This window comes from Paramormyrops kingsleyae, chromosome 8, assembly GCF_048594095.1.
Source record: "Paramormyrops kingsleyae isolate MSU_618 chromosome 8, PKINGS_0.4, whole genome shotgun sequence".
NCBI classification, from domain to species: Eukaryota; Metazoa; Chordata; class Actinopteri; order Osteoglossiformes; family Mormyridae; genus Paramormyrops; species Paramormyrops kingsleyae.
Genome location: NC_132804.1, coordinates 524,930 through 551,056, shown reverse-complemented (window position 1 = coordinate 551,056; position 26,127 = coordinate 524,930). Strand labels below are relative to the sequence as shown.

The window sequence follows — 26,127 nt, the reverse complement described above, 5'->3', positions numbered from 1 at the left end:
TTCAACAAGGTGCTGAAAGCATTCTTTAGAAATGTTGGCCCATATTGATAGGATAGCATCTTGCAGTTGATGGAGATTTGTGGGATGTACATCCAGGGCACGAAGCTCCCGTTCCACCACATCCCAAAGATGCTCTATTGGGTTGAGATCTGGTGACTGTTGGGGCCATTGTAGTACAGTGAACTCATTGTTATGTTCAAGAAACCAATTTGAAATGATTCGAGCTTTGTGACATGGTGCATTATCCTGCTGGAAGTAGCCATCAGAGGATGGGTACATGGTGGTCATAAAGGGATGGACATGGTCAGAAACAATGCTCAGGTAGGCCGTGGCATTTAAACGATGCCCAATTGGCACTAAGGGGCCTAAAGTGTGCCAAGAAAACATCCCCCATACCATTACACCACCACCACCAGCCTGCACAGTGGTAACAAGGCATGATGGATCCATGTTCTCATTCTGTTTACGCCAAATTCTGACTCTACCATTTGAATGTCTCAAGAGAAATTGAGACTCATCAGGCCAGGCAACATTTTTCCAGTCTTCAACTGTCCAATTTTGGTGAGCTTGTGCAAATTGTAGCCTCTTTTTCCTATTTGTAGTGGAGATGAGTGGTACCCGGTGGGGTCTTCTGCTGTTGTAGCCCATCCGCCTCAAGGTTGTGCGTGTTGTGGCTTCACAAATGCTTTGCTGCATACCTCGGTTGTAACGAGTGGTTATTTCAGTCAAAGTTGCTCTTCTATCAGCTTGAATCAGTCGGCCCATTCTCCTCTGACCTCTAGCATCAACAAGGCATTTTCGCCCACAGGACTGCCGCATACTGGATGTTTTTCCCTTTGCACATCATTCTTTGTAAACCCTAGAAATGGTTGTGCGTGAAAATCCCAGTAACTGAGCAGATTGTGAAATACTCAGACCGGCCCGTCTGGCACCAACAACCATTCCACGCTCAAAATTGCTTAAATCACCTTTCTTTCCCATTCTGACATTCAGTTTGGAGTTCAGGAGATTGTCTTGACCAGGACCACACCCCTAAATGCATTGAAGCAACTGTCATGTGATTGGTTGATTAGATAATTGCATTAATGAGAAATTGAACAGGTGTTCCTAATAATCCTTTAGCTAAAATTATTATTTTTCACCAGCTTTTTCGACCTAGGCCCTATTTTCTCAAAACTTTACCTTAAATGTTTACCTAAAGTGTACCTGACACCCAATACATCCCGTGGCCTAAAAAAGAACACAACAAGGTAAGTGCATATAAATACAATTTTGGGGAAAGTTTCGAGACCATACCCTCTGCCCGAGGGAAACGGAGCCCGGCAGGCGACGTGCGCGCTTCCGCGGCGCCACGTCAACGCGCGCGCTCGGCCTGCTTCGGCGTCTCCGCGCGTGCTCCGTGCAGGTAGCAGGATTGTCGGTGATGATGGCGGAAGAGGAGCGACGCTGAACTATCTCTGCTTTTATTTAACGGTGATAAATCGCTGACACGCATCGTTTAACTCGCCCCTTTGCTCTTCGGTGAGCATGGGGAATGAAGCCAGCCAGGAGGGGGGCGGTCAACCCGGGCAGCCGGCTCCCACACCCACCAGGACGGGCGCTCCTGCTTCTGGTTCAGCACCACCGGGCTCTGGACAGCAAGTGAAGCCGAGTAACGGTGCGCCGACCGGGGTGAGAGCGGCAGGAGGCGGCCCGGGAGTTAAAAGGTAAAAACCAAAATAAACAATGTAAACATTTCTCTACATTTCTCTTACAATAATCGTAAACCCCCCTCGACAATTGCATAAGACTGTTTGATCCCAATGGATTGAGTTTCAGTGGCAAAAGATGCTTGTACAGTTTATTTTCAGTTAGTTATATTGATAGCATAATCTCTAAAAACTACTATTTAAGATGAAGAATATTTGATTTATGGTATTGGTCGGTGACAGTTTATTGCGATCTTACATATTTGCATTGGATGTTTGCTAAACAACCTGTCAGTATAGGATGACATGCACGCTGTCTGTCTGCATTTTGGAGCGGTTTGCAGTTGTAATTGTGATATGGCTTCTCGAGGGGGTTCACTGAAGAAGTTGAAATGGTCGCTGTTCTGCTTGGCCTGGTGGGGTGTGAAAAAACTGATTTGTACCTGGATCGCTGCCCGACACACAGTAAAACCGCCACTGTTCCCAGTCTGTGTGTATCACCATCTGCAGACGTTTGTAGAGTTATAGGATTGGCGGGGGTCATTTTTTGCTGGATGTAACATATCCTTCACAAAGAAAGTCGAATGCAAGATAACAATAATAATAAAAAACATTAGAACAACCCGGCTTAATCATGTCAGTTTTCGTGGAAAAAGTTCATTTTTAGTATTAGACTGATGGATAATGTATGCAGTAAATTAATGCAAAAAGAATCAGTTGTTATCTGAAAAATATTGTAGCGGATATTTTAGTTATGTAATGCATATCAGTATTTTGTGAGAATGGCACAAGCGCTCCAAATGCTGGGCTACACTAATTAAAATTTAAAAAGGAGTATGATGTCACAGTAAATATTTGACACGTTACCGCTGCCAGCACAGATAACTAGACCTTTATGTATGGTAGTTGTATATGACCTATTAATAGCAACGTCGCAGAGCAATAAAAATATCTATTTCTCCAAGAGTGACTGGAGCACAGTCTTTCCCCTAGCGGTGTTTTGAGTGTGGATTTCTGGATGGATGCTAAATGGCTGAGACTCTGAGGGATGTGCTCGCCTGCACGCTTGCACTGTCGCAGGTGGGACGTAAGGATAAGGCCGGCCGATGTCTGCTGGTGGTGTTGTAGTGAAAACGCACACCCTAGTTTGACAAGGCTGTGCGGATAGTGCAGCAGCTCCATTTTTAGCTAACAGGTCCTATATTTTATGCACGGGACATACGGGTCGACCTTTTCCCAAGTTATAATGTGCTTGCTTCACAGTTTTATGCAACATTTTTATGCCATCTGGTATTCGCCATGACTGGCATTGCAATGCAACTACTACCAGTATCCATGTTTTACGTGTTATTACGGTTGTTATTGAATCTTTCGGGTATGTCCAACTGGGAAGTGACCCCAGGACAGACCCAGGAGACTCTGGAAAGATTCTTTCTCTAAGCTGGCCTGGGAATGCCTTGGTATTCTCTCAGTGGAGCTGGAGGAGGTGGCTGGGGAGAGGGAGGTCTGGGCATCCCTGCTTAGACTGCTGCCCTTGTGACCCAACCCTGGATAGGCGGCGGCAGATGGATGGATGGTTATTCAGGTAGTACACTAATGCTTAAACAAATGTGGCTTGGTGGTTTTTCCAAGGCAGGAGGGTGTCTTGTACAATGGCTTAGCCATAACTTCCAGTGTTAGTAGAGCAGCCTAACTGAGCTCTACAGGTGTCAGTAGTGGCCCAGATTCAACTGCACATGCTGTGCCATTAATATACTTTCATTTTTTACCTTTTATGTGATTTCCTGAAACCCCTCCACAGCTATAAAAATTACTGATACGGTGTAGAGTGCACAGTGCTGCTGCAGTTGAGTCTAGTGACCCTCCAAACCCTGATAGCTGGTGTTCACAGCTGCAGTAGGGATGTGCAGTAGGGAAATGTGGAGATAACACATCCTGGTCTTAGAGGAATGTCTTACGAGGAGAGGTTAGCGGAACTGAATCTGTTCAGCCTTGAGCAAAGGAGACTAAGGGGGGATATGATTCAGGTCTATAAGATTCTAACGGGTCTGGATGCTGTTCAGCCAAATGACTATTTCAATATTAGTCTAAATACTAGAACTCGTGGCCATAAGTGGAAATTAGCGGGAGAACATTTTAAAACAAATTTGAGGAAGCACTTCTTTACACAGCGTGTAGTCAGAGTATGGAATAGTCTTCCTGCTATTGTAGTGGAAGCTAAAACCATGGGTTCCTTTAAATCAGAGCTAGATAAGATTTTAACAACTCTGAGCTATTAGCTAAGTTCTCCCCAAACGAGCTTGATGGGCCGAATGGCCTCCTCTCGTTTGTAAATTTCTTATGTTCTTATGTTCTTAACATACTGCTCAGAAGTAAAAAGCTGTGGAGGTTTTTGATCAAACAGAATCCACAAAGTATAAGGCCTAGAACCAAGATCCCGTCATTTAAAAACTTATAGCCTTGGCAGTGTTTTTAGAAATAAAATACTTTATCATTTGCATATTATAAATCTTTTAACAAAGTATATTACATTGTTCTCGGCTGTTTCCAGAGCATGGTATTTTTCAAAGATACAGAAAAAGGCATTTTGAAATGTGCTGGACAAGGTGAGATTTCCCTACATTCAGAGTTGGACTTAATGCCATTTCTGTCTTGAGGATTTTGTTGCCTGCTAACCTGAATCATTCCCTTCAGCAGCTTTGCAGCCCTTGCTGATAAGGACGTGACTGCTGCGATGAAGCCCTGTGTGGTGGTTTTCAGTGAGGAGCCAGAAATAAGCCTTGCTTTGTGCTGTCTTCATATGTGTGATAGATTAGTTACTCTGAAGCACAATGCAATAATGCCGGAATCTTTCCTAAGGCTTCTCAGTGTGGTTTGTGAAGTAGCAGAATTGAGAGGCAAAGGTGGGATAACGGTTTTTAAATCATGGTAGGATGGTATGAGAGTCTTTGCAGATCTGGATTAGGGAGGAGTGGTGCTTATAGCACTTCACTGAACATGCAGATTGTGGAAATTGCCGATTGATATTGACACTGATCCATACCTATTAGATTTATTGGGTATTGGCCATATGTGACCGATCCATGTCCGATACTTGCTTATTTAGCTTTCGAGCAGTCTGCAAAAAGATAACTCCTATATCTTGTTCAATCGATTTGAACAATCACACAACAGCTCTTTCCCATTTTAGATAAGGCTTTTTGTGGCATTCCTGCTGAACAGTGTTTTTGCCATTCAGTGGGTGTGAGCGCAGTGACTTCCGCCTGCTGTGGCGGAAGGAGGAGCGTAAGAACATCAGATAAGATGGTGATGATCTGGAAGTATTTTATGCTATTAACAACAACTCGTAACACAAAACAAAGCACATGCAATTGTGCAAGACAACACGAGTAATATGAAAAAAGCATGGATGATTTGGGAGTCACTAGCTGGGGCTGTTATGTGCACTTGCAACAGCTTGTTGTACAGGAGGGGCTTCTATCGCAACTAAGTTAATCGATTGCCAGGGGGAGAAAAATTGTGCGCCATTTCAAGTATTTGCCACTTGCATTAACTCAGTTATTCCAACTGAACTGCAAATGCCTGAAAAAACACTTAAATCAAGACGTACAAATGAGGTGGAACAGTATGTTTCTAATAGCCTAATTAAAGATTTCTTTCATTTGTATTTACTTGCTTAATAATATTAATAATATATGAAGTATAAATATTTATATATTTTATATACATATTTACTATATTGAAATATTGAAGTAAAAAGAGCTGTATTGTTATTTCCAGTTGTGTACCAGAATCGGATTGAAACTGAAAAAATGTGGATTGGCCATCCCTAGCAGATTGCGCTCTGTTCTTGACCCAGCTGTGCAGGAGGGGAAATGGCTAAACTGAACTTGCAGCACAGGTAGCTTATCCTCTGTCCCCTCTCAGCACAGCTGCATCTCTAGGTAAACATACAGTATTTAGTGTGTTACTGAATCTCATGACAAGCTGCATGGAGGCTCCACTCGGGTTGGTCTTCCTGCACCTGAACATTGAAAGCAGGATTCCCTGCCTGAGCTGCTGATGGGGAACTTCCCCTTGTTTACATGTCATCTCATCAGTGCATTTCTGTACTGCTGTGGATTAAGTACATTCTGCAGAACTTGCTTATTTCGGATCCATCTTTTGTTCACCCATGAGCAAGCTTATTCAACGTTTGGTGTGTACCAAAGTTCTTTCTTTTGGTAATTGTCTGTAGCTATTTCATATGTTTCCTAAAGGTGCACGTTATGGACATTTTGGCCAATATCGATAACCGATATCTGGCTAATATTGCCAGCACCAATATTGATAATCGATATCTGGCTCATATTGCCAGCACCAATATCGATCGATATCTGGGTAATATTGCCAGCACTAATATTGATAATCGATATCTGGCTCATATTGCCAGCACTAATATTGATAATCGATATCTGGCTCATATTGCCAGCACTAATATTGATAATCGATATCTGGCTCATATTGCCAGCACTAATATTGATAATCGATATCTGGCTCATATTGCCAGCACTAATATCGATCGATATCTGGGTAATATTGCCAGCACCAATATTGATAATCGATATCTGGCTCATATTGCCAGCACCAATATCGATCGATATCTGGGTAATATTGCCAGCACTAATATTGATAATCGATATCTGGCTCATATTGCCAGCACTAATATTGATAATCGATATCTGGCTCATATTGCCAGCACCAATATTGATAATCGATATCTGGCTCATATTGCCAGCACCAATATCGATCGATATCTGGGTAATATTGCCAGCACTAATATTGATAATCGATATCTGGCTCATATTGCCAGCACTAATATCGATCGATATCTGGGTAATATTGCCAGCACCAATATTGATAACTGTCTAAACTCTGAGTCACTTGCCGAGCAGGTGGGGGGGTTTCCGACACCAAGCTTGCTGCCGCCGACTAGCGGAATGATGTAACATTGTTTTTATTTTGTGGGAAATAAAAGATCCCAAAAAGATCGATCTACGGGCCAGATTTAATCATGAATTAAAACATGTTGTAGGTCATATAAAACTCTCTAAAAATCGAAAAATAAAATTTCTGATTTTTTATACTATCAGCTAGCAGTATCGACCAATTTCAATACATCAGACTGATGCCAGTATCTTGATTTATAAACCAGTATATCCTGCATCTCTGATGTTTCCATATGTGGCTTGGTGTTCTTTAATCATTACACTATCATGATTAAAATGATCTCCAAGTTTGACCTCTGGTCCTTTTTGCCTGGATCACATCAACTTTGCTTGAGACCAGTAAAAATGACATCGGCTAGCTTATCTTAGTTTGCCTGCCCTTTAAAACTCATAGTTGTCAGTCTTTGAAGCAGTGAAGCACTTGAGATGTAAGACAGTATGCAGTACTCCCCAGTATAGAGTACAGCACTGGCATCACTTTTTCTTCTTGTTGGGGTGTCTCTAACAAAGAAGGGGGGTAATTAAACACCTCCAGTTTCTCTGAGTCCCTCTGTTCACTACTGTCCACAGTGCGTGTTCCTAGCAGCTGATCTGTTTGCTTTGCATTGACCTCATTTTATTGTCGTCATTTCAAGTGTTTATTGCATCCTGACTGTGCTCTGTGTGCTTTGTCTCTCCCTCATGTATTTCAAGCTTCTTTAGGTTTTTGAAAAGCACTGTATAAATCAAATGCATTGGTATTACTTTTATTTATTTAGTAGTCGCCTTTATTAAAATGATATACAGTTGAGAAAGCAGGGTCAGCCAGTTCCTGGAGTGACTGGGGTTAAGGGCCACACTCAGGGGTCCAGTGGTGACATCACTATGCCAACTATAGAATTTGAACTGGCAATCTTCCAGTCACAGGCACAGTGTCCTAGGCTGTTGAGAATATATATAGAGTAAATGTAAGTCTGTTTGCTATCATCAGCACAGGTAAGCAGTTTATGTTAACAGAATATATACTGAGAAAGAATCCTGATTCTAATAAATTGTCATCATCACAGTATACTTGTTATTTTTCACTCAGTCAGGATGACCCTGGATTTGGACTCATTCCTGAGAGCTACTCTAAGCAGCTGCAGAAATGACCCAGCGGCTTGTAAAAGCTACTACCTCAAGATTCACGGCTGTGAGAATGCATTCCGGAAGGATTTCTTTGAAGCATGGATGCTTGTGCTATTAATATCCCCATGCTTTTGTCAATGGGATATTCACCCTTGGAAATGACACGGTTTTAAAGTTATTAGACTAATTTACAGGCTGCATGTGGCAAGTGAGTTACAAGCAAAAGACTGAAAATACTGTAGACTAGGCTTAACAAGAAACTCACCAGGAAGAGATTTGGTCTACAGTGAGAAGAGTTTAGAAGACAGTAGTTGTGGCAGTAGAGGAAAATATGTATTAATTGTTTCAAAATCCCAGTAATTCTTTGAATAATATTTAATTAAGTCCCCACCCCACTAAACACGGAGAAATTAATTCATGGATCAAAATGTCTCTTTCTTTCTCTGCATAATTTGATATTACTCATTACTACAAAATAATAATGTAGATATTAAAGAGTAGCTTGAATAAATTAAATACAAACTGAAATTAAATTAAACTGAAGAGGCAGCTGAAGTGCAGTAGCATACGGTCATGTCCAGTAGCCTGTGCCTCGGGCAGTCACAATTCAACATTGCTTATAGGCGATTCCATTCATTTAATTCCATAGAAAATAGGACTGAATGATACTGGGGAAAAAAATAAAATTGCAATATTTGATTTTTTTGTGATAAATATTGCAATATTTCTAAAACAAATAAAGGAGTTGTTTACCCAAAATAAGCTATAGCCAAATAGAACTTGTTATCATCTACTGCTGGAGTCTGTCTTTAGCGGGAAAGGCAAAAAAGTAGTTCACTCACATTCTGGGTTAACTCTGACAACTGAATTGTAAGACATAAATGATCACATAAGTTGGTGGTGTCGCTGCCAGTTTAGCCAGCAGACGCACAGCAATGGCAACACATTGCTTGTTTTTGCTGAATATCATTTCTGTGGAATCCAGCACATTTCCATACAGTGGGAGAGGGATGTCTTGGGTGAGGAGCTCTTGTTTCGTGTTCCTAGACTTCTTCTCACTCATTTTTGTTATAATTCTCACCAACGCACCGCTCAAATACAAAGGTCAATAATGATTATGATTGGCTTAGATAGCTCATGCAGAGGTCACACAAACATTAGACCGACTAACATATACTAGATTTACAGTACTAGATAATCATAAATAGGAACAATGATTAAAATTGCAGAGTGAAAAATTGCAGTTTTAGCTTTTTAACTTATTGACGGTCTCAACCCAGCCAGCTGCTGCAGTCCTTGCTGTGACAATTGCATGTGTATAACATGCAGTGTTCATATTCACACTGCACATCTGTTACAAAATGAGACATCACACTTTGCTGTAAAAGGATGATTTACAACATTAAAAATAGTCTTAAAACTGAAATTAAACTGAAATGATAGCTCTAGTGTCCAATATAGCACACAAAAATGTTTATTATGCTTTGGGCAGCCATTTATTTATTTTTGCCACACTGAGCTTCTGAAGAAATAAACCACTGCTTATTAGAACTTATAAATCACTACTGCTTACAATACTGTCAAAATTTTTTTGGTTCTATACTAGTTGTGGAATATTTGAATATTTGATAGTGCAAACTCATCCATAATAATTACCTGAGAGTAAAATTTTTGGTCCCAAAAATTATGCCAATGTTAAGTTAAACACTGAAGTACATATTACATTTGGTCTTTGGGGTATTCAGTATTTCTTAGGGAAAACAATGATGGCATTTGAAGATTCCTTTAGGCTGTCATCAAAATCCAGTGACAATATGTAAACTGTTCCGGAGCACACACACCCGGTTGCCTTCTCTGAAAAAAGATCACAGCATCCGCTGAGGAGAAGCCTTGGCATCTGTATCCGCGCCATGATTAATGAATCCACAGGCACCGCTGAGAAAGCGAAATGTCACAATGGCCCCTCCATCCTCCCTGAATGAGGCCAACCAGTTGGGTAGATCGCTGCATAAGTGCCGGTGTGTGTGACGGTGAGGAAGCTAAGGAATGTTTCTGTAGACATGCATGAGAGTGCACAAGCTGAAATGCAGTGACGTGGCAGGTGTCAGGGAGGGTCAGCTGAATTTATAAGGCAGTAGGGGGGTGCAGCACTTAAAGTGAGCTAAAAGCTGAAAGTTTGAGGGGAGAGACCTGCTGCTATATTGTGCATAATATTAAACTTGAATAGCTTACATAACATATCCACCAGTTTACGGTAAGCTGCAAATAGTGTTTTTCCATTAGGTGTCTTCTTTTGCTGAGAACTTGCATCTGTATATTCGTTATTCCTTTTCATGTACCATGTGTTGAGCAATGCTCTTAACCCATAGTTTGCCAGCAGCCATACCACCTGCAGATCAGACTAGATAATCTACCTGTAGCTAAGCAGGTTTGGGCCTGGCCAGTACTTTGATGGGAGACCAACTAGGAAAACTGGTTTGCTGCTGGAAGAGGTGTTGGTGTGGCCAACAGGGAAACCAATCCTGTGGTCAGTGTGGGTCCCAATGCCCCAATGTAGTGACATGGACTCTGGGGCTAACAGGGAAGCCCATCCAGCGGTCTGTGTGGATCCCAATGCCCCAGTGCAGTGATGTGGACATTGTGGCTAACAGGGGAGCCCATCCTATGGTCTGTGTGGGTCCCAATACCCCAATGCAGTGATATGGACTCTGGGGCTAACAGGGAAGCCCATCCAGCGGTCTGTGTGGATCCCAATGCCCCAGTGCAGTGATGTGTACACTGTGGCCAACAGGTTAGCCAGTCCTGTGGTCTGTGTGGATCCCGATACCACAGTGCAGTGATGTGGACATTGTGGCTAACAGGGGAGCCCATCCTATGGTCTGTGTGGGTCCCAATACCCCAATGCAGTGATATGGACTCTGGGGCTAACAGGGAAGCCCATCCAGCGGTCTGTGTGGATCCCAATGCCCCAGTGCAGTGATGTGTACACTGTGGCCAACAGGTTAGCCAGTCCTGTGGTCTGTGTGGGTCCCGATACCACAGTGCAGTGACATGGACTCTGGGGCTAACAGGGAAGCCCATCCAGCGGTCTGCGTGGATCCCAATGCCCCAGTGGAGTGATGTGGACACTGTGGCCAACAGGTTAGCCAATCCTGTGGTCTGTGTGGGTCCCAATGCCCCAGTGGAGTGACATGGACACTGTGGCCAACAGGTTAGCCAATCCTGTGGTCTGCGTGGATCCCAATGCCCCAGTGGAGTGATGTGGACACTGTGGCCAACAGGTTAGCCAATCCTGTGGTCTGTGTGGGTCCCAATACCACAGTGCAGTGACGTGGACACTGTGGCCAACAGGTTAGCCAATCCTGTGGTCTGTGTGGGTCCCAATGCCCCAGTGCAGTGACGTGGACACTGTGGCCAACAGGTTAGCCAATCCTGTGGTCTGTGTGGGTCCCAATACCACAGTGCAGTGACATGGACACTGGGGCTAACAGATGTCCTGGCTAAATTTTCCCACTGTGGCCTTATCAAATCTGGTCTCCTAATCTTTCCCTGTATCTAACTGGTGAGCGTACTGGTGCAGAATGGCTGTGTTGCAATTTCCAAGTGGGTGCTACACAGTGGTAGTCGTTGAAGTGGCTCCCCATTGGTTCTGTAAAATTCTTTGGGTGTTTGTAAAAGCACTATAACGAAATGTAACTTTCATTCATTCATTCATGGTTGCTCTAGGGCAGGGTTCTTCAACTCTGGACCTCGATTCCAAATCCAGGCCGTGTTTTCAGTTCCCCCAGGTAGTTGTTTAATAATTACTGATTCTGATTGGTCAGAGGCTTCACACCTGACTGACAGGTAAAGGAAGGCTGGAAAACCAGCAATGTTTGGACTTCGAGGACCGTGAGTTGAATAACCCTGCTCTAGGGATTGTCTAATCCTGCTTTCTCAACTGTATGTAGCTTTAGTAAATTAATGACTGAATGAATGTGATTTGATACAATGTAATGAAATGTGAAAAAACATAACTCCAAATCCAAGAGGGGCAAGGCAACAGGGCTACCTGCTAAGCCTCTCTAGAAAAGTAGATGAAAGGCTAATAAAATGATATACTTGAGTTTCTTATATGTATGTTTATTTGGTGAATGTATGTACATGCCTCAGTAATTTTTTTTTGTCTTCAAGATATGGTGGTAAATGGTTCTCTTTGAGCGAGTATGTGTATGGCTCTGACTTAGTGAGTACAAGGATGCCCCGGTATCTTTGTGTGTGTGTGTGTGTGTGTGTGTGAGAGAGAGGTACTGTCTCATTGAGTCCCAGTATCGGTGTGTGTGTGTGTGTGTGTGTGAGAGGTACTGTCTCATTGAGTCCCAGTATCTGTGTGTGTGTGTGTGTGTGTGTGAGAGAGAGAGAGAGAGGTACTGTCTCATTGAGTCCCAGTATCTGTGTGTGTGTGTGTGTGAGAGGTACTGTCTCATTGAGTCCCAGTATCTGTGTGTGTGTGTGTGTGTGTACGCATGTGTGTGGCAGCATGTGAACCCATGTCCCTGCAAATGTCAGCCTCCCTGTGAAGCTGTGGTTTTAGTGGAGCTTCTTTTGGAAGCTGCCCTGTAACCAGGCCGCTCTATAGCTTATGTGTGCCAGGCAGCTTTACAGTGTGAACAGCCATAACAGGTAAGCAGACTCTGGATGCTGTTTTCAGGGGGTGTATTGAGAAGATCAGGTAGTGATGCCAAGCACATGCTGGAACTACAGACCAATAGCCAGAACATTATGGATTTGCTGCTTTCTTCTCGCAAGTACTCTTGAAAAGGGTGTATAAGCAATACCTAATGCTACTAGCTGTTTCATATAGAGCAGTTTGGATACTACCTTATGTGAACAACCATGTCAGCAGGTACCATATTCATTTTAAAGGTTTATACTAAACAAGTACAAATCTATGTGTTAGTATATCTCTCTGAGAAATGTGATAACAATTCATGTATTTTTTTTTAACCATTTGGGTTTGGCACTGTGTAAGTGGCTATACAGATACCACTGAAAGTGTATTTAAGGAAGTACGGAAATAAACGGTCATACAGATGCCACTGAAAGTGTATTTAAGGAAGTACGGCAATAAGTGCCTATATAGATGCCACTGAAAGTGTATTTAAGGAAGTACGGAAATAAGTGCCTATATAGATGCCACTGAAAGTGTATTTAAGGAAGTACGGAAATAAGTGGCTATACAGATGCCACTGAAAGTGTATTTAAGGAAGTACGGAAATAACTTGTGTATATATGTCCTTTTTTCAAGCATTTCTTTCTGTACTGAAGAAGAAAACGGCACAGATGCTGTTCTGTGACTCACAGTCACACTGTTTTAATGTATCCTGAAGCGCCGCACATTTTACAGGGAAGCGCTCTCTGGGATTGCTTGGAGAATAACACAGCAGACGTTGCTTTTATGACAGGAGAGGTTCCCAGTTGGATTTAATTGCTTCTGCTAATTATTTGCTCATAATTTAACGTGAATGGGAGAGAGAAGCCACTGTGGTTCTTTTTTGTCACTCACATGTGATGATCAGCTCCCTTCGAAACACAGATGGATGGAGACGTAGCAAAGCAGTGAAATAATACTTCAGCACAGTTATTATGAAGCAAAGCTACAGTATCAAGCAAAGTAAAATGGAGCTGATCCTTGTTTATCACCACTGGTGAGAAATGCAGACAGACTTTCAGTGGCCTACACACCTCTGACCTGGTTGTGACTTCTAAAAACAGACACTCACACCTTTAGTGATTCTCTAAATGTTATGTGTAGAGCTGTCACGATTATTCGATTAAACTTGATTACTCGATTATTAAAATCATCAATCAAACTATTTGGTAACACTTTACATTAAGTGCACCTTCATAATGCGTTCATTATGCATTCATAGAACATTCATAAGCAGCATGCAATTACATCTTAACATCCTAAAATCCTTTAACAGCTATACATTATACATTAATAGCAAGCATTACATGATTATACAATTATAATGTTTGTTATTATTATACAATGCTTGTTATTAATGTATATTACAGCTGTTAAGGGATGTTAGGATGTTAAGGTATGCATACAAAAACGAAGTTAAAATGAAGGTTAGCCCGGTCACATTTTGCATAATACGGTACATAATAACCTATTAATATGTATAATTTTTTGGTAACATATAGTGTTTTTTGAGTAGGGCTGAACGATACTTGAAAAAAAATCACATTGTGATATTTAGAAGTTGAAATTATACATAGCCAAATGTAGAACTTCTCTACTAATAGTATGTCAAAGAAGTTATTGGTGTTGTCCTGAGTTGTGCCAACAGATACAAAGCAGTGTCGACAAATCACTTGCTGTTGCTCAATACTGTCACTATGGAATACAAAATATTTCTGTAGAATGGAATACGATTATGACCAGTTCTTGTTTGCTTTACTCCTCTTCACTGATTTTTTGTTTAATTTCTCACAAACACGCCACATAGTCTACGAGTCAGTCCAGCATCAAGGATGAAAATGACATGTCTCAGAGATCGCATGCAATGCTCTTGTAAAAGCAGCAAAAGTAAACTTTATACTCAATTTTTAAACCTATACTAGATAATGCTGAAACAAAACCATTGTTAAAATTGCCAAGCGCAAGTTTAGTTTCCTTTGACTCAGTAAAAATGTTTTAGCGCAACTTGTTTATTGTTTGAACCCAGCAGATTATCGCAGGCTATCACAATGTGACAACTGCATGTGCATGAAATGCCATGTTGATTTTAACATTGCATATTGTGCAAGCCTAGCAGTACAGTGGCGCACCTGCTACCGCTGTCCCGCACACCACCGCTTTGTGTGTGTGCATGTTCACCCTGTGTGTGTGTGTGCATGTTCACCCTGTGTGTGTGTGTGGCGGATCTGTTGCATGTGTGACTGCGTGTGCACCCTGCAGTGTGTGGTTGGTTCCTGCCCTGCCCAAATTGCAATATATTATATTATATTATATTATATTATTATATTATATTATATTATATTATATTATATTATATTATATTATATTATATTATATATAAACAATTGATGAATTGTCAGCTTAATGGGTAGATTACACGATTTTTAATATTGATAGTAATAGCCCTAGTTATGTGATTTTCATTGTTTTAATTTTAGCTCCTGTTGCTGTAATGCATATTAAGGTATTTAGCATCAACTGAATCAGAACACAAAAACCAACCCGGTGCTCAGCATTGCTTTCTAGGAGTATTGCAGTGTCTTGTGGTCCTGAAGGTTCTCTTCTGTGGCTCCAGCTGCACCACTGGGTGCTCCATTTCCTTACCAGTTACCCCATTTACGCTGGAATTTCTCTAAGCATGTTTAACTGTCTCATATGCCTGCTCTAAACGGAATGGAACGGAAACCAAGTGAAGAGATGCTAAATCAGACGGAGGAAAGGTTTTCGTGGTATAGATGTTGATGAAAGGCCATGTCGGTGTGGTCAGGAGTTTGAGATTTTCTAAAGAAATGGCTTATACTGGAAGCTGATCTGTTACATTGAATCTTTTTTAGGGATCCAGGCTCCAGCAGTGCTGGATCCCTATTGTTTTAATACATTTTCTAGTGTATAAACCACTATGTGCAACGCAGAATAATTTTACTTTTAAATGAACTTAAAAACCTGACATTGTTCTATGTTACATTGATTATGAGTCGTTTTGTTTAGGCTTTGGACTCCAGAACTGAGTGGTTTACTGGTTAGATCACTGGGATTTGCATCTTTGTGGCCTGGTGGAGTTAGCGTGCTGGACGTTTGAGATTAGCAGCATTCATGCATTAATTCCAGGTTTAAACATTTAGGAAGATGTTTTAATAGTAGTTAGAGAAATAAATCTTCAAAAAACAATTGGTAAACTTATCACGCTACATTAATCATAGCTAGTGCGGTTTGTATTGGTTACCTTATTGGTTACTACAAGGTTTAATCAAGCATTGATTGAAAGTGCAAAGTTTGACCTGTTTGTGTCAAGCATAAGTTTTCGAACACAGAGTCAGTGATTAAAATGCATTTATTTGATTTGAACTAACTATCTTTAATATTGTTAAAGATTTGTGTGCAGTTTCTCCTGGCTGCTCCAGCATTTTTCCTGAGGGTAGATCATTTATTATAATCACTATAACTACGGTGCTTCTGAGCCATTGTCAAAATATGCTGTGCAGCCAGTAAAGGATAGCAATAGCTATTTATCTCAACCTGTAATGGAGAAATTTATCAGTTTGCTTGAGCCTTTCTACAGTTACAGTGTAGCAGTAAACGTGTGGATTGTCCAAGCAGGAGAGTCCCTTATGCCTGACTAGCTGTTGAGTCACAATGGAGATCCCGTAATACATGCACATACGTGCACAGGATTGTTTTTCATAGATACTGGCGGTGTGTAGCTCAGCGGCTTAGGTATCTGTGCCAGAGTCCGGAAGGTCATGGGTTTGATTCTCATGAGTAGCAGAGTTATCATATTGCTGTTGCTTTCCACAGTTTGTCTGTTGCTTTGGACACAAGTGTCTATTAATTCAATGAATGTATGTGTAATGTCATAAAAATAGTCATTGCTAATTACTAAATAAACATTTTTTACAAAAATAGACTGAACTACTAATAATTAAATAAAATATACTAGTAATTTACCCAAAAAGAAAATTCCAACTTGTTAAAATATAAAATGAAAAAGCACACAAGTACTAGGCTTAAATTAAGGCATCAGGAATTTAAGATAAGGTTAACCTGAAACATCCCGCGGAGAAATTGGAACAGAGCATCAGGATTGGGACAGGTATTCTGAAAAGGAAAGAACCCATCAAGTAAATCAGACATAAGCAAGGAACATGTGATAGGAATTGACAGGAAAAACCCCAGTCACATGACTCTCTATCCCCGAAGCCCCGCCTCCCCTGTCTCACACACATGCGCTTGATTTGGTGGATGCATGGTAACTGACGTGACAGATAAAGCAGCAGCCCCGCATATGTGTATGCAGCATAGGGCTCTTCGGCTGATCTGACTGGGTTATCAGAGAGGCAGGGCATGATTATCAGGAACTATACAGAAAGAGGCCTGCGAAATAGGCTGGGAAATACAGTGTGAAATTTACTAGTACACCTGCTGACCCGTGTCAGCCAGAACAGCAATGCTGAGAGTGTCTGAGTCCTGTTGGACTGAATTAACTCTGCCAACTTTGGTGCTTTGTGGTGTTTTTAATACCTAGTTTGATCAAAAAAAAGTCACCATTTGAATTTTTCATTGGACCGCCTTCAGCTTTGATTATGGTGCACATTTGTCATGGCATTGATTCCACAAGCTTATGCAACATCTCACCCTTTATTTTCATCCAGATTTGCATTCATTTCTCACCGAGATCCTGTATTGACAAGTGAGTTGATCCACTCCATAAAGCCTCCTTCAGCACATCCCAAAGCCCTTCAATGAGGTTAAGATCACAACTGTGGTGACCAAGTCATGCGTGAAAATGATTTCTCATGCTTCCTGAACCACTCTTTGACAATTTGAACCCAAAGAATCTTGGCATTCTTGTCCTGGAATATGGCAATAAAACAGGGAAGAAAAAATACATTGATGATGGATGGAGGTGTAACCTGGCCATTCAGTAGATTCAGGTACTCAGCTGACTTTACTTTATTGCTGCATAACGTTGCTGAGCTGTAATAATAATCCAGTCATTGCCTCATAAGTATTTGCTTATATAAATTCAAATGGCGACTTTTTTTTGGCCGGGCAGTGTATAAAACAGTAATGGGAATAATTTGTTCATATTGTTACTTTGAATGCAGAGTAAGGCAAAACACAAAAGTGTTAAAGCCTTAAAGACTATAATGATTCAATTGTTAAATTAATTTTAGTTCATCTGATTTTTAGAAGTGTGTATTACTATGAGTAACTTGTAACAATGCTTTAAAAATGTACCAATCTAATTATACTTGCTGAACAATTTTGAGTAATTTCTCCTAGAAAGTTATCCTCATTTTACACATAATGAAATGCTGACTCATGCACATTGGTGCTAATCGAATGTTTCGAACTGAAAAGCATTATTGTTATTTTGTCTGTAATGGGTGAAGCAGAGTTTTGACATAGTCGGGGTGCAGAGGCTCAGCATTGATAGTGGGAGTGCAGAGGCTCAGCATGGGTGGTGGGTATGGAGGTTTAGCATGGGTGGTGGAGGTGCAGAAGCTCAGCATGGGTGGTGGGTATGGAGGCTTAGCTTGGAGAGAGGGGGTGCAGAGGCTCAGCATGGGTGGTGGGTATGGAGGCTTAGCTTGGAGAGAGGGGGTGCAGAGGCTCAGCATGGGTGGTGGGTATGGAGGCTTAGCTTGGAGAGAGGGGGTGCAGAGGCTCAGCATGGGTGGTGGGTATGGAGGCTTAGCTTGGAGAGAGGGGGTGCAGAGGCTCAGCATGGGTGGTGGGTATGGAGGCTTAGCTTGGAGAGAGGGGGTGCAGAGGCTCAGCATGGGTGGTGGGTATGGAGGCTTAGCTTGGAGAGAGGGGGTGCGGAGGCTCAGCATGGGTGGTGGGTATGGAGGCTTAGCTTGGAGAGAGGGGGTGCGGAGGCTCAGCATGGGTGGTGGGTATGGAGGCTTAGCTTGGAGAGAGGGGGTGCGGAGGCTCAGCATGGGTGGTGGGTATGGAGGCTTAGCTTGGAGAGAGGGGGTGCGGAGGCTCAGCATGGGTGGTGGGTATGGAGGCTTAGCTTGGAGAGAGGGGGTGCGGAGGCTCAGCATGGGTGGTGGGTATGGAGGCTTAGCTTGGAGAGAGGGGGTGCGGAGGCTCAGCATGGGTGGTGGGTATGGAGGCTTAGTTTGGAGAGAGGGGGTGCAGAGGCTCAGCATGGGTGGTGGGTATGGAGGCTTAGCTTGGAGAGAGGGGGTGCGGAGGCTCAGCATGGGTGGTGGGTATGGAGGCTTAGCTTGGAGAGAGGGGGTGCGGAGGCTCAGCATGGGTGGTGGGTATGGAGGTTTAGCTTGGATAGTGGAGGTGCAGTAGATCAGCATGGGTAGTGGAAGTGTGGAGGCTGTCAGCATAGTCTGACCCAAGTGTCTCACCACTGCAGCGTACCTGCGAAGAAACCCCAGCCCAGCGGAGGGGATGGAGGAGCGGGGGCAGGAAGGCAGGCCTTGGACAAACAGCCCCCTGCGGCGAAACAGGGTGCACCCCCGACCCAAGCTGATAAGGGTGGGAAGACTCCCTCAGCACCCGATGGAGGCGGGAGTGCGCCAGCCTCGCCGTACACTGTGCCGCAGATTGCTCCCATGCCCAGCAGCAACCTGTGCCCTGTGTGCAAGACGGCGGACCTGAAGGCAGACAGCAGCAACACCTGTACCCAGTGTCGCCAGGTGGTGTGCGGCCAGTGCGGCTTCAATCCCAACCCGCACCTCACTGAGGTAGGCCTGGCAAAGAGGGCCAGAATCTTATATTACATATCAAAGTAACAACTCTAGCTGCTAACCCTAAGCCGATTTCGGTCCTGTGTCACAGGAGCAAAGAGTGCCTAAATCTTACTATATCTTTGCAGGCTTGTAGGCAAAGGGCGGTGGGATGGGGATCTGTGACTATATGTTGGTTCCAGTCCTTTGCTGGCATCGTTATTGTATTGCTGCCGGGCTCTTGAACAAGGCCCTTCATGCCACTGAATACTGGCTGACCTGGGGCCTGTACTACGAAGCGGGGTTACTGACTTATCGGGGTAACTTGTCGGATTTAAGGTAGCCTGGGCAAAATGTAAGTGAACGAATATGAAGTCCATTTAAACTCTAGTACCTTAAATCCGACAAGTTACCCCCATAAGCCAGTAACCTCGCTTCCTAGTACAGGCCACTGCTCACTGACCGCAATCCTTCACCGCTTTTGTAAGCTTTTTGTAAGGTTGTAAGGTTTGCTGTTGCAACTCTTTGCCCTGTAGGACTTCACTATTTTACTAAACATATGCTATATTACTAAATGTAAAAAATAAATCTCTAAATTTCCAAAAAAAGAGAAGATAATGAATACTGCGTGCTTCCCTTGTTGACTATGGCATTAATTACTCCTTTTATAAATGGTCTGGGGGTGGAAATATGAAAAAAATGTTGAATTAGAAATATAAGGGATAAGAACAAATAGGACAATAGTCCTCAGTACAGTTCTCTAACATGGATGCACCGATCTGACTTTTCAGTACAGATACCAATAATGGTACTTGGGCTTTGGGGACAAGCCAATATCAAGTACTGATTCAATACTGCTGTGTAATTAATACATTGGATGGCTCCATGTGTCTTCCATGCAGAGACTAGGATCATTCTTTGGTGTGTAAGGCAACATCAGGCTTGATCTGCATTCATAACTAAAACAAATGTGACAAATAAACACACACATACATATATGCATACACACACACATTTAAGTTTACTGAATTGTTATTTATTATTAAAATAAATAATCATGCCAGCAGCTTGGTAAAAATCTTCAAGATTAACAGGAATTGCAATTCAAGTGTAAGCCTTTTAATTAAAAAATAAATTGGCCAGGAATTAAAATTCCAATGCAAAACAATACAACTGCGTCAAATGAGAAAAAATTTAATATTAAATCACAATTAAGTCACAAACTAGTGGAAACAAACTTTATCAATTAAGTCACAATTCAAACAAGTAGTATAAACAACTAACTTGGTAACCAGTGTTAAGCTTAAAAGTGACAATGGGCACACGTCGGAGTTCCAGATATTTCTGGTGAAGCTCATCGTTGGTACATCTTTTAACTATTCTGATGTGTTAGCACACTTTCTTCAGGTACAGTGGTCTCAGAAAAATATATCTGTGATGGTAAACTGTACCTTAGCTCCATTTGTTTTATCAGGTGGTGGAAGGGGATAGAAGTAATCCAGAAAATTATAGGCTAATCAATTTAACTTGCATAACTGGAAAAGTAATGGAAGTTATAATCCAATTGAAAATGGTAGATTACCTGGATTCACATAACATTCTGAGAGATAGCCAATGTGGATTTAGGAAAGGTAGATCCTGTTTAACTAATTACTTCAGTTCTTTGAGGAAGCTACAAGAGAAATTGATCACAAAAAAGCCTAGGATATGATCTACTTAGATTTCCAGAAGGCCTTTGATGTTGTCCCCCACAAACGGCTCTTGCTTAAGATCAAAACTGCAGTGACTTTAGGAACTGTAGCAGCTTGGATCGAAAACTGGTTAACAGACAGGAAGCAGTGGGTAGTTATTAGAGGCACAGTGTCACAGTAGGTCTGCATTCATAGTGGGGTACCGCAGGGTTCAATTTTAGGACCATTATTGTTCCTAATTTACATTAATGATATTGACACCATACATACATACAGATGACACCAAGGTGGGTGGTGTAGCAGATACTGATCTAGCAGCGCAGAGGCTACAATAGGATCTTGATTTAATTAGCGACTGGGCTTATACCTGGCAGATGAAATTTAACATAGATAAATGTAAGGTAATCCATGCAGGGAGTAGAAATATAAAGTACAGATATTTTATGGGTTCCACTGAAATAAAGGTAGTTGATTATGAGAAAGACCTCAGTGTGTATGTTGATGCGTCCATGTCCCATGCTCCCCAGTGTGGGGAAGCAATAAAAAACACCAATAGGATGTTAGGTTACATCTCTAGGTGTGTGGAGTTTAAGTCAAGGGAGGTGATGCACCGATTATACAATTCCTTGGTAAGACCCCACCTAGAAAATTGTGTTTAGGTTTGGTCACCAAACCTTAAATAGGACATTGCTGCCTTGGAAATGGTTCAACGTTGGGCTACAAGAATGATTCCTGATCTTAGAGGAATGTCTTATGAGGAGAGGTTAACTGAGCTGAATCTGTTTAGCCACGAGTAAAGGAGACTAAGGGAGGACATGATCCAGGTATATAAGATTCTAACAGGTCAGGATGCTGTTCATCCAAATGGTTATTTCAATATTAGTTTAAATACTAGAACCTATGGCCATAAGTGGAAATTAGCGGGAGAACATTTTAAAATGAATTTGAGAAAACACTTCTTTACACAACGTGTAGTTAGAATATGGAATATTCTTCCTGCTAGTTTAGCGCAAGCTAAAACCCTGGATTCCTTTAAGTCAGAGCTAGATAAGATTGCAACAACTCTGAACTATTAGTTAAGTTCTCCCCAAACGAGCTTGATGGGCCGAATGGCCTCCTCTCGTTTGTAAATTTCTTATGTCCTTATGTTCTTAAGCTTTCATTTTCATCATTGTCTGGGGTCGCTCATCCAGAATAATGAATTTGAGAACCTTTTCTGTTATTTTTGGTGCTTTCACACTGTTACCAAGAAATTTCTTGCATCTTTACAATCCATCTGGGAAAGTTCACTGTTTCTTCAAATCATCCCCTTTTCTTTGTTCGGATGAACTCATTGTGTTCTTCATCTAGAGGTGTCTGATTAAGTTAGTTCTGTTATTGTTTAGGGAGGTACCACCACCCCTTGAAACACTGTACATACTGCAAATAGCTGTAGAACTTGTTGGTGTAGCAACATAAAGCATGAAATACTGGCAAACTGCTGATTTTTTAACTCCCTCCATGCTATGCTAGCTGTACTTCTAGCAAAATGGACGGGTCTACCAGCTCACTGCTGACGCATGAGGTAGTACTTGGACGTGGATGTAAACACACAATAACAGAGAACTAAGTTGAATAGATCAGTCCCATAGATCGGCCCCGTTGTCATAATACACGATCCAGCTATTTGAGTCAGTATCGGTGGATATCTGATATCAGCATCGAATCGGTGCATCCCTGTTTTCTAAGACAGTCACTGAAATGGTGGGCTCTCTGACTTCTGACTTTTTAAAATAAGCCTTTATTGCTATGTGCAAGTTATGTTATATTCATTAATGTAAACAAACAGAAAAACAAGACAACTGGTAACCTTGACATCAAGAAATTTGATCATCAGTCTGCTGCTAGCAAGTTAGCTGTTACCACCTCATCCTTAATTAGCTGAGCATAATTCCTTTGTGACTAAGATGAAATGTAAAGTCTGGAGATTTCTTGAAATAAAAATACAATCTCCTTAATATCTGGATGGTTTGTAAAGGACTAGTTCAGCCATAAACTAAATGAAATTGACTGTCTGCCAGTGGATGTCTGCTGTTGTCTTAAACTATGTGCTATTTGATTCAGAAAACCCTACGGTCCCTTTAGCTACTGTTCATCACTTGCCACGTCAGATTAAGTTCTTTCTTAACTTTGCCAGGTGTTTCAGAGTCTTCACTCTAGAGATCTCCCCTGGATATTAGTCTAAAAGTAAATTTTACTGATAAATATGCAAGATAGATGGAGATTTAGTTCACCATTTTGAGAGAAAGCGTGATATGAAGCTCCACTGGCAGTAAGTCATCATGAGCAAAGGTCACTTCGCTATCTGTACCCCTAGTGAGCTCCTCGCTTGGCTGCGTGTCAGGGACTGCAGGCATGCGGTAAACCAGCTGTGCCTTCAGCTGTCTCATGGAGGACTGCAGAGGGGGCAGATAGGGATTATTCCATGGGGGACTGCAGAGGGGGCAAACCGGGACTGTCCTTTGGGGGTTTGCAGAGTTGGCAAACGGGGACTGTCCTGTGGAGGACTGTGGAGGAGGCAAACGAGGACTGTCCTGTGGGGGACTGTAGAGGGGGCGAACGGGGACTGTCTTGTAGAGGACTGCAGAGGGTGCAAACAGAGACTGTCCTGTGGGGGACTACAGAGGGGACATACGTGGACTTTCCTGTAGAGGACTGCAGAGGGTGCAAATGAGACCTGCACTGTGGGAGACTGCAGAGGAGGCAAACGGGGACTGTCCTGTGGGGGACTGCAGAGGAGGCAAACGGGGACTGTCCTGTGGGGGACTGCAGAGGAGGCAAACGGGAATGTCCTGTGGAGGACTGCAGAGGGTGCAAATGAGACCTGCACTGTGGGAGACTGCAAAGGAGGCAAACGGGGACTGTCCTGTGGGGGACTGCAGAGGAGGCAAACGGGAATGTCCTGTGGAGGACTGCAGAGGAGGCAAACGGGAATGTCCTGTGGAGGACTGCAGAGGTGGCAAACAGGGAATGTCCTGTGGAGACTGCAGAGGAGGCAAACGGGACTGTCCTGTGGAGACTGCAGAGGTGGCAAACAGGGAATGTCCTGTGGGGGACTGCAGAGGAGGCAAACGGGAATGTCCTGTGGAGGACTGCAGAGGTGGCAAACAGGGAATGTCCTGTGGAGACTGCAGAGGAGGCAAACGGGACTGTCCTGTGGAGGACTGCAGAGGTGGCAAACAGGGAATGTCCTGTGGAGGACTGCAGAGGTGGCAAACAGGGAATGTCCTGTGGGGGACTGCAGAGGGGGCAAATGAGACCTGCACTGTGGGAGACTGCAAAGGTGGCAAACGGGGACTGTCCTGTGGAGGACTGCAAAGGAGGCAAACGGGGACTGTCCTGTGGAGGACTGCAGAGGAGGCAAACGGGGACTGTCCTGTGGAGGACTGCAGAGGAGGCAAACGGGAATGTCCTGTGGGGGACTGCAGAGGAGGCAAACAGGGAATGTCCTGTGGGGGACTGCAGAGGGGGCAAATGAGACCTGCACTGTGGGAGACTGCAGAGGAGGCAAACGGGGACTGCCCTGAGGGGGATTGCAGAGGGTGCAAATGGGGACTGTCCTGTGGGGGATTGCAGAGGGTGCAAATGGGGACTGCCCTGAGGGGGATTGCAGAGGGTGCAAATGGGGACTGTCCTGTGGGGGCCTGCAGAAGGGGCAAACAGGGACTGTTCTGTAGAGGACTGCAGAGTGGGTGAATGGGGACTGATGGTGTGATTGGGAGAGTACATGTTTTGTAATCCGGTATGGTAGTTAATTTCTTCTGCAGTTGGCTGCCTGTGGTTTCTTTGAGAAGTGGTCCGGTGTTGAGAGACTTTATCAGCCCATGTAGCAGAAACATGTACGTCATGGGTCATCGTGGGTTCTCTGAAAAATGGTCCAGTTTTAAGGAACTGTGTCAACCCACATATCAGAAACTTGTACGTCATGGGTCATCATGGGTGTGAGGTAATGACTTTCATGACCCCAAAACTGGTGTCTGGGTTCCCATTTGGTATGTGTTTCTATCCTTATGGCTACATCAAATCCAGCTGCAGATTCAGTTTACAGCCAGTTGGTGGTGTATTGTGGCTATTTCCTTGCGATCTATCTGAAGTCATATACTACAGCCTCTAGCTAGTCAGACCCAGGGGGCGCTAGAGGACAATGAGAAACTGGCCACATAGACAGCATTTCATTGGTCCTTTTGCAGTGACCTTTTGACCGTGTGGTTTCACTCTTGACTAAATAGCTCTCAGAAAGAGGATTGTGTGTCTTCGCAGTGCGATGTTCTCCTCTGTGTCTGCTGGGAATAATGCATGAAGCCGAGGCTCGCTTCATGGAATTTCCTAAATATTTTAGCCCATAACTCTGCTCCACGGCGGCATTATGTCATGGAGACATCACATTGTCATCTTCTTTGGAGGAAGGTGAAGAAGAGACTCCTGGGAACCTGAGAACAGGAGTGCTATTGAATTTTACTGACTTCACCGAGCCGTCTGTCAGAGAGACCACGGAGAGCTGTCTGTCAGAGAGACCACGGAGAGCTGTCTGTCAGAGAGACCACGGAGAGCTGTCTGTCAGAGAGACCACGGAGAGCTGTCTGTCAGAGAGACCACGGAGAGCTGTCTGTCAGAGAGCCACTTTACTCTAGGGCCCCGTCATAGGCCCCATCATGGCCCACATTTCATGTCTGCTGGCATGCGTCTTCATGGCTGCGGAACAGGTGCCATTTGGCTCCATTGTGCCGGAAAGGGGCAGACGGTGTTGTTAAGTTTTTAAGCAAATGCCAATTCTTGGTTTAATTATGGGCTAGAGACCATTAGCAGTGTCCGAAAGTCGCACCACATCCATCGCCAGCCAAGCCTCGGCTCCTGGTCTTTCAAAGGCATCAGAGGTTTCAGAGGTTTCAGTCTGAAAGATAATTAACATAAGTGCTTTGGCTGTGGCTTCTTTGGTTGGTCACCAGCCAGAAATGTGGCTTTGCTTATGTATTTGTTGCAAAGTTTGGGTGGTGCATGAATTTTGAGGCAAAGTAAAGATACCTCTTACTGAACACAGGATTCTTGCTTCAACACTGACCCAACCTTTAGCAATGGATTCCTGCTTCAACACTAATTCTAATCTCAACAGTGTGATGTTACCATGCTGCATCACTACACTTAATACTTTGAACACTTTGACATCAACCCCACCCTATCATGACCTGAACA

At 43.1% G+C, this 26,127-nt stretch overlaps 1 protein-coding gene across 3 annotated transcripts in view; it reads left to right on the top strand.

Moving 5' to 3' along the window:
* Positions 1 to 1,417: 1,417 nt before the first annotated feature.
* LOC111852529 (protein bassoon-like) overlaps positions 1,418 to 26,127 on the top strand; it is a 106,211-nt gene continuing 81,501 nt past the window's right edge. For all 3 annotated transcript variants that reach the window (XM_072714950.1, XM_072714948.1, XM_072714949.1), the window contains exons 1-2: positions 1,418 to 1,706; positions 18,895 to 19,225. In XM_072714950.1, the coding sequence (XP_072571051.1) occupies positions 1,528 to 1,706; positions 18,895 to 19,225 (510 nt within the window). In that variant the 5' untranslated portion in view covers positions 1,418 to 1,527. The remainder of the gene's footprint in view (positions 1,707 to 18,894; positions 19,226 to 26,127) is intronic.